Source organism: Carcharodon carcharias, chromosome 11, assembly GCF_017639515.1.
Source record: "Carcharodon carcharias isolate sCarCar2 chromosome 11, sCarCar2.pri, whole genome shotgun sequence".
Classification (NCBI taxonomy): Eukaryota; Metazoa; Chordata; class Chondrichthyes; order Lamniformes; family Lamnidae; genus Carcharodon; species Carcharodon carcharias.
This window is the reverse complement of record NC_054477.1, coordinates 72418098-72428125: the sequence shown is the minus strand read 5'-3', so window position 1 is coordinate 72428125 and position 10028 is coordinate 72418098. Positions and strand designations below refer to the sequence as shown.

The window sequence follows — 10028 nt, the reverse complement described above, 5'->3', positions numbered from 1 at the left end:
TCCCATCCCCTCGACAATCATCCATTGTAAGCATCAACGGTGACTTTCCAACTTCCGTGCGCTGCTCTGCAGCAGAGCCATGTCCCTGAGAATCCACCCAGCATGCCATGGACATTCCTCCAGTGTGCCGTTGCTCTCCAGCATCTTCTCCTCCTCGGATGTCTGCAAACCCTGGCGGGTAAGTCCCAACTTCTGCACTTCGCACTTGTCGAGACGTATCCTGCACCAGCATGTTTTCCCGCCAACATGGATGGATGATCCAGCCAGGGTGGGGGACAATTCCGGCGGGCAGGCTAATAATGATATGCTGATGTGATTACACTAAGGTTCCCAATGTCCGATGGTGGAGAATGCGGCCCACCATCAGTGGGCTAAGCGGAAAATCGCAAACTGTTTTCACGCCGTTGTGAAGTCGATTATGCCATATTATCCACTCACGCCCCCAAACACACCCAACACCCGTAGGCACAGAAAATCCCGCCTATGTCTTGTCATAAATTAATCTAATCATTGCCAGACACACAACAAAGGACTGTGTTTTAAATCTTGCCACATCAGCTTTTTTTTAACCAGCTTCCTTTAAAGAGATCGCACGCTCACCCTGGTACAATTCTGTGGCGACTTTAATAATACTCTGCCCACAATAACAGAAATGAGGACAGGGTATGTTACTTTTGTGTTTATATTATTACATAGCAGTTAAGTACAATAGCAGCTTCGATTCATGTGGATAAGTAGATTTAGGTTGTTTATCTTGGACTGTTTTGGCAGAGAATCTTAAAGGTGATGTATCCCTTTGAGCTCTGTTTATTAGATGTGAAACCTTTCCAAGCCATAAGTTTACCTGCAAGACTTCTATCTCTATGTGGTTCTAATTAATCATAAGCAGGGAATTAGATTATTTGGAAGACTTCCCAGTATTTCTTCAGAAGAGGAATTCTCAGGCAACTTAGTGACTATTTTTTTTACATCTGTGAGCATTAAAAGGAATGGACAGGAAGTCTACCTGTTCAGCATCTGTTGCAATCAAAATTTGTTTGTTATGGTGTTTATTGCTTACCCATGTTATTTTGATAGTGTAGTTGGCCTCCTACCATGATGCCTATACAATCCAGCTAAATTTGTTTGATAAAGGGTCTATGAATTGGAAACTGTGAACGATAAGAGACCATCCCATTCCACATGGCCATTATGTACATTATTTCACGATACTCTGCAATGTACCTCTGTCAAACACCTGTCCCATTCCCAATTCAATTTACCAACACTGCAGGGCAGATTTTCATATCCTGTCCCTCTGAAGCACTCAGGATCATTGAAATTTCCTATGCAATTTAAATTGGGCATGCAGGTGTTGGGCGAAGTGAAGGGTTGGGGGGGGGGGTGTGTGGTGGGCAAATCTGACTTGCATTTAACACCTGGCAGGGGTCAATGCCAGCAGCCCGTGAAGACAAATCATGGGGAACTGCAGGCTTCAGTGATCTGGACTGTATGACTGCCAAAAATTGAAAATTGGATAATCCTGTGGGTGACAAACTTTTTGAAGATGATTCCACTTTGCTGTCTTCAGTTTACCCTGGCACCCGATCTCCATTTGACAGGAACCTGAGGCAGGCCATAAGTGACAAGGTTTCTACAGCATCCCTATCCTACGGCACCCAGCAAGCAAATAACATATATGTTGATGAAGAAGACGGGGGCTGTCCCCTCTCCTGGCTCATGACCATACTTGTATCTTGGCCTGTATCTGTTGTTTCCACAGGCCAAGATATACGTACCCCAACACCCAACCCCAACACTCAACTAAACCCAAGAATCCCAGAGCTCTGCAAAAGGGTGGGGGCCCAGTGGTCCGCAACTCCGACAATTTTTCCTGACCTTTGCTGCTGGGAAATTGAGTATTCCTTCAGAGCAAAGTTAAGGAAAATTGGGCCTCCTCTGTCTTCTTACACCTACCGATATCTACCTTGCCTGGTCACTGAAGAGCCTTTTTATCTGTTGCTAGCTGTTATTGCTCAGTGAAAAACTGCTTAAAATTTGGAGGGTAATTTTACTGTACAAAGCAAATTATAAGCTCAAAGTCTTGTAAAATTTTAAGCATGTAGTCAGAAATAAATTGGCTGTTTAAAATAAACCAGCACAGCCATATTTGGAACAAATGATCCCTCAAAAGTTTATTCAATGGTTTGAAAATTTGTAGAACCTTTCATGTTAATAAAACAAGACAGAAAAAATGCAAATACGTTATATTTTCAATTAACTCTGATTGTTTTCTGATTTGTCTGATCAATTCAATTTTAACACTTAAGCCTGCTTACTGCTAACTCCTCAGGGTTTTCATTTTTAAGTCAATAACATAGTCTGACTTACAGGTAAGCTAAGAACAGGTAAGATATCTAGCAACCTCTCCAAGACTGTATTAAAAACAAGGTTGTGCCAGTTTCATTTCCAATATTTTGAAAATGCTAAAGCGAGACACAGTCCCATGATCGAGCGGATGTTTATGCGAGATGAAATTGAACAGACTGGTCATGCGGTTACTAAGTTATGCCATGCCATACACTGCGCTTGGTCTGACGTGTACAAATTTCTTTCACCTTTTGATTTGATCCGTTTATGCTGCTATATTGCTTCAGGATAAACAGTATCCGTTTGAAACACATCCACAACGTATACTCACTTAAGTGGAAGTACTTAGGCAACACAATTAATGAAGCCACTAAACATGTAACAAATCCCTCTGATCACATATTCTCAGAAAGCGAGGAGTTTAGTCTTGCGCATGGTTTCAATTTTGTTGTGCCTTTATCTCAAATCCATCAGGAAGAGGTGTTTGCTGAATTTGAACTTCTCTAGTACCAACTATCCCACCACAAAACAGCATCCAATGAAGATGTTGAATCCTTGAAAGCGTGCCTAGCTGATCTAGTGCATAGATATTGCGGGATTCCAAACAGCCTGTCTGATTTTCACATAGAACGTGAATGTCTTACAGCATTGTGAGGCCTTAAAACCAACCCGGACAGACACATCAGTAAACCTGACAAAGGGCTGGGACTAATCATCCTTAACAAGTGTGACTATATCAACAAAACACAAGCTATTCTTAATGACAGTCCAAATTTGTATCCATTGGACCTGCGGCTCAACATGACCGAACAGCCTTGCTCAAAAGTAAGCTCAAAAAAACACTTACTGGACTTGTGTAAGAGCGATGAGCTGCCGTGTGGTACAGGTGACAGGGTTCATCTTCAAAGTTCGCTGCATCCGTGTATGTATGGGCTGCCCAAGGTACACAGAAGTGATGTCCCTTTACATCTTATCTTAACCTTGACCAGTTCTGCACAACATGAATTGGCCAAATTGTTGGGTGAGTTGCTACAACCAGTTTTGAACAAGTTTCCCATATACACAGCGAAAAACTACTTCACATTTGCGAAGACCTTACTGATAGCAATGCTGTGTCCGTGTGCTCATTCGACATTGCTAGCCTATTCACCAACGTTCCACTTAAGGAAGCCATAGATGTTTGCACGGCAGCACTATATCATGGCAATCTGAACCTGCCACCATTGCATGAATCAGTATTCATCCAATTTATGAACTCGGCAGCTCACACAGTTGAGTTTAATTTTAATGACACCATGTATGCTCAAATAGATGGTGTTGCCATGGGATTCACTCTAGGCCCAGCTCTCACTAACATCTTTGTTTGGTTCCATGAGAAATGTGTCCTTGATGGAATGACACCTAACCTCCTACCACTTGCATATTTCCAATATGTGGATATGTTTGCTATATTTAAATTAGCAGCTGCATGTAATAATTTCCTTACATGTCTCAATGGGCTCCATCCTGCACTCAAATTCACCTTTGAAATGGAGCAGTCAAATGGACTCCCTTTCCTTGATGTGCTAGTTAAGAAATCTGCCAGGGGATTCTCTACCATGGTCTACCATAAGCCTACCTTCATTGGCCAATACACACGTTGGGATTCTTATAGTTCCACGTGCTTTAAACTTGAGCTTATTGGCAATCTCGTAAATAGGGCCCAAGCCATTTGCCCACCATGCAAGCTTGATGCAGAAATAGGGTGTATCAAAGGCATCTTGCAGGATAACGGATACACTGATCAGCTCATTTCATGTTGTATATTGCACAAATTCATGAATGGGCCTAAGGTCGTCACTTTCAGCCTTGAAAAGTGCCCTGTCTACCTCTGATTACCCTGGAAAAGCAAGGTATCTCAAAACTTTGCGCAATAAGTGAAGCTAGCTGTTTCATGCTGTTACTATGCAGTAGTAACATGAGTGGTATTCACCACTAACAGGATGCTACCATCAAGCCAAAATGACGTTCTGTCTATCACACAAATGAGTAATATGTTAAATGAATTTCAGTTCCAGCCATGCATCCCAAAGACTGACGGATCATATCAAACAGCATGTCCCTTCCATTGTTTGCAGTGGCAGGGTACAGACTGTACCCAACCAGCCTCAGTTTGCGAAACTCAAAGCACAAAGTCCAACATTAGATGTGATTCCGCAATTGGACAACATTTGCTAAATAATCCTCAGTGTGCTAAGAATTACACTGACAACCAATTTAAGATTGTCAGTTAGGCTCGCATTTGTGTGTACTGGCAGCTGCACACATTAATCTACAGAGCCCTAGTCTTTGTAGACAGAAAGAACATGTACACACATTGTGCCTGTTTCAGCTAAACAAAATGTGATAGCCATTTGCTGGTTCATTCCTCAGGGTAATGCCTTGACCAATCTGAGTCAAGCTGCCTTGTTTAAATTTCAAACAATGCTTGGCAGTTAACTGTCAGTCATCATCACTAGGTACATTCTCCATGGCAATGCCTTCACCTAGTAGAGCACACTTGCCAACCAGTCAGCACTCTCTTTTCATACAGTACAAAGTTGTTGTTTTCCCTTATATTGTATTCTTGTGAATTGTCCTGATGAGTGCAAGACAAAAAGCTTCGACAAAATGTATTTTCTTTCAACAATACTCAAGTTTTCATTTTTGTCCTAAACTGCTCATTGAAAATTTTATCCTGCTTTCCTAAAAGCTCAGAGATAAGCCTCGGGGCTCAAAATTTGATTGCGCATTATTCAGGCACAGAAGTCGCGATTCACCAAAAGAGCAAACACCACAGAGATGGCACAGACTAGGGGTAGGTCAGCCTGGCTGAGTCGCATACATTCCATTGAACAGATGGCCATGGAGATTGCCAGGGTGTCAGAACAGCTGCCTGTTGTGAAGGTGAATCGCTGGTAGCATTTGATAAAGGCACTAGTTAAATCACCTTGGCACATGTTGGTAGTGGTGAGCTCATGCTGTCACTTCACTGAGCACAATGGGACATTAGCACAAGAGGGAGTGCAAGGATGGCATCACAAGGATGGTTAAAGCAGTGGCGTGCATCAGAGCTTGATTTCACAATGAGAATGGCTATATGGCTATACCTAAATAACTCCTTTTGTGTCTCACACTGGTCCCAGCTCTGCTCCCTTACCACACAACTCCCAGCCCCACACCCACTGCCACCCCACCTCACTCTGGGCCAGATCATCCCTTGGGCATCAGGGGGAGGAGATATCCAAGGAGGCAGCATCACATCACACTGCGCTAACTCAGATACTAGCACACTTCAGGGATGTAGGTTGTGTATAGAGTCAGTGGCACAGGGTGAAAGGCACCTCACCAGTGTGCAGAAGGAGACATCAGAGTCAGAGGCACCTGTGCACAGTCTCCCTCAGAGAAGGGAGGAAAGCCACAATGATGCTCTAGTGGGCAGGAACGGGGAGCCTCAGGAGTCACCTTTTGCAGCACAATATTTAGAACATCAGCAGCAGATGTATGAACATCTGGCAGAATTCTCTGAGGCAGTGGGAGCTCTAGGGCTGTGAATAGAGGAGTCAATCACTGTCATGAGCTCCACATTGTTCTGGGGCCTCAGCCACGTGAGCTCTGACCATGAGAAATTGGCCAATCTCATGGAGGGACACATGCAGCAACACTCGGAGTGGATGCAAGAGCAGAGTCTCGGCCAGGAAAGGGTGCAAGCCTCCCTCAGTAGCCTGGATCAGTCAGCTCAGAATGTGAGTACTGACATTCACGAAATACATGAGTAGCTGTGTACCCTTAACACGAATGTATCACCATTGGCACAGCAGTTGCTGGAATGATGAGCCCTGGAAAGATCCTGGTTACCTTTGCAGCCACTGGCAAGGCATGGGGGTTGATGTGTTGTGGCTCGAGTTGCTGCTGGATCATGTGACCTATGTCTGTCACCACCTCACCTGTCGCCTTTGACACTAGTTCTCCCTCAAATTCATGTAGGATGTCCTAGTCTGTACACCCTTCCTACAGGGTAATACATGGTTGTCCTGCCGCTCCTGCTCCTCTTTCCTGTGTGTGTGCAGCAGTCTCTTCCTACTGGCCTTTTGCCCTCCCTCTCGTCTTCGGCTGCTCATGATGACTGACTTCTATGGCCTCTATGTGTGAGGGTGCCATGCCCATTGTCTATATTTGTTTTATTCATTCATAGGCTGTGGGCGTCACTGGCTGGGCCAGCATTTATTGCCCATCCCTAGTTGCCATTGAGAAGTTGGTGGTGAGCTGCCTTCTTGAACCGCTGCAGTCCATGTGGTGTAGGTACACCCACAGTGCTGTTAGGGAGAGAATTCCAGGATTTTGACCCAGCGACAGTGACGGAACGACAATATATTTCCAAGTAACGGTGATGTGTGACTTGGAGAGGAACTTCCAGGTGGTGGTGTTCCCAAATACCAGAGTGAGTGCCTCATGCTCTACGTTGGAGCCATTGGATTGTGCTTGATACAGGTTTTGGTGATCCCATCTATCTGCTGCCCTTGTCCTTCTAGGTGGTAGTGGTTGTGGGTTTGAAGGTGCTGCCTAAGGAGCCTTGGTGAATTCCTGCAGTGCATCTTGTAGATGGTACACACTGCTGCTACAGTGTGTCGGTAGTGGAGGGAGTGAATGTTTGTAGATGTGGTGCCAATTAAGTGGGCTGCTTTGTCCTGGACAGTGTCAAGCTTCTTGAGTGTTGTGGGAGCTGCACTCATCCAGGCAAGTGGGGAGTGTTTCATCACACTCCTGCTTGTGCCTTGTAGATAGTGGACAGGCTTTTAGGAGTCAGGAGATGAGTTATTCACCGCAGTATTCCAAGCATCTGACCTGCTCTTGTAGCCACAGTATTTATATGGCTAGTCCAGTTCAGTTTCTTGTCAATGGTAACCCCCAGGATGTTGATCATGGGGGATTCAGTAATGGTAATGCCATTGAATATCAAGGGGTGAATGTTGGATTCTCTCTTGTTGGAGATGGTCATTGCCTGTCACTTGTGTGGTGTGAATATTACTTGCCACTTGTCAGCCCAACCCTGGATATTGTCCAGGTCTTGTTGGACATGGATTGCTTCTGTGTCTGAGAATCGTGAATGGTGCTGAACATTGTGTAATCATCAGCGAACATCCCCACTTCTGACCTTATGATGGAAGGAAGGTCATAGATGAAGCATCTGAAGATGGCTCAGCTGAGGACACTACCCTGAGGTACTCCTGCAGTGATGTCCTGGAGCTGAGATTACTGACCTCCAGTTTTGTCTGCCTCTCCCTGATGTTCTGTGCTCTCCTCTCCTGCAAGGAGAAAAAGAAGCGATCTATACACGACAGTCAGGGAATCTGTGAAACAGATAGATTGGCAACATTTGTTCAGGGTGAGTATGAAGGAGAGACACAACATAGCATTAAGATGAGGGTGAGTGTCAATGGCAGATGGACAGATGTCAATGTGAGGAAGTACATAGACAGACAGATGGGTGCATGCTCAAGGTCAGTTGGTGTGAGGAGTGATGTGCAGGTCAAGGCTTGAGAAGGCCAAGTGAGAGATTTGGGGTGATGCACACATCAGGATGTGAGTGAATGTCCCACTGTACTTACCTTTTGTGACCTGCTTAAGTCACTAAACTGTTTGGGGGACTGAATCCAAGAACATGGCACCATAATCCTACTGTTCACCTTCTGAGCAATCCCTTCTTGCTCTCTGTGGCAGATTTCATTTTCACATGGTTGAGGAAGAGAGCCTCCTTTCAGGCACTACAAATCACAGCATTGAATCAAGGAAGGACACAGAGAAATAAGGCCCAGACTTGGCACGGTGGGACTTTAACATGATTGATAATCAAGCAGCACTGACTGACAAATAACCTACTCACAGGTACTCAGGGTGGATTCCACCAGGACCACCTGGATTCAAACTTCATTACAGTCTTGGTACAAACATGGACAAAAAAGCTGAATTCCAAAGGTTAGATGAGATCAAGCCAGCATTTGATCGAGAGTGGCATCAAGGAGCCTTATAAAATTGAAATAAATGGCAATCATGGAAAAGCTTGTTGGAGTCATACCTAGCACAAAGGAGGATGGTTATGCTTGTTGGAGGCCAACCATCTTACCCAGGACATCACTGCTGGAGTTATTCAGGGTAGCTTCCTAGGCCCAACCATCCGCAGCTGCTTCAATGACCTTCCATTCATAATAAGGGCAGAAGTGGGGATTTTCACTGATATTTGCTCTGTGTTCAGCGCCATTGACAACTCCTCAGATGCTGAAGCAGTCTGTGTCCATTTGCAGCAAGACCTGGACAACGTTCAGACTTGGGCTGATAAGTGACAAATAACAAGCACGCCACACAAGTTCCAGGCAATGACCATCCGCAACAAGAGAGAATCCAACCATCACCCCTTGACGTTCAATGGCATTACCATTACTGAATCCCCCAAGATCAACAACCTGGGGGTTACCATTGACCAGAAACTTAACTGGACCAGCCATATAAATACTGTGGTTACAAGAGCAGGTCAGAGGCTAAGAATTCTGTGGTGAGTAACTCGCCTGATTCCCCAAAGCTTGTACATGTCAGGAGTGTGCTGGGATACTTTCCACTTGCCTGGATGAGTACAGCTTCAACAGCATCCAAAAAACTTAACACTATCCAGGCCAAAACAGTTGATTGGCACCCCATCCACCACCTTAAGCATTCATTCCCTCCAGCAGTGGTCCACTGTGGCTGCAGTGTGTACCATCTACAGGATGCACTGTAGGTGCTCATTAAGCTTTCTTTAACAGCACTTTACAAACGTGTGACCTTTGCCACCTAAGCACATGAGGGCAGCTGGGATAGGAATACAACAGCCTGGTAGTTCCCCTACCCACCATCTTGACTTGAAATCAGCACTGTGGATGTACCTACACCATTTGTACTGCAGTGACTCAAGAAGGCAGCTCACCATCACCTTCTCAAGTGGAATTAAGGATAGACATTAAATATTGACCTTGTCAGTGATGTCCACATCCCATGAATGAATAAATTAAAACAAATATATTTAGCTGAATTTCCACAATGGTTTTACATTTATTCAGAATGTACATTAAAAAGAATTCATACAAAATATGCTCCCCCTTACAATGAAATTTTGTCATCAGTATTTACATTTTTATATATGTTTACAGAACAACTTCCAGGAATGATTGCTAATTCTTGCCATTTTCAATCAGCTATCAATTAGTTTTAATATTGCAGCATCAAACTGCCGAAACTTTATATTGTGATAGCACATGCAGGTTTATTTACTAAATAATCATTAAGATGTTATTTCTATTTAACACCTGGAAAAAGATTTAACAGCAAAACCAGCTGACAAAATATTGTGCTGCTGCCTAAAAGTAACAAATATTTATGGAAGTGAAACATTCTACTTGAGGCTACAAACAGGAAGAATATCACATTGCACTGATTATCCCTGAATTCATGTTGAATAACTATAAAATCATCGAATTCTAGAATGGTCATGGAAGGAGATCTTATTTTATTATTATTCTTTAGTGCGATGTGTGTCACTGGCTAGGCTAGCATTTGTTGCTCATCTCTAATTGCCCTCGAGAAAATGTGGTGAACCACATTCTTAAACCACTGCAGTCCATCTGGTGTAA

General features: G+C 44.0%; 1 protein-coding gene across 1 annotated transcript in view; it reads left to right on the top strand.

The window, feature by feature from the left end:
* Window positions 1–572: 572 nt before the first annotated feature.
* The window catches only part of LOC121284474 (PC3-like endoprotease variant B), an 893918-nt gene continuing 884462 nt past the window's right edge, over window positions 573–10028 (top strand). Inside the window, exon 1 of the mRNA XM_041199978.1 lies at window positions 573–663. Within this exon, the coding sequence (XP_041055912.1) occupies window positions 653–663 (11 nt within the window). The 5' untranslated portion in view covers window positions 573–652. The remainder of the gene's footprint in view (window positions 664–10028) is intronic.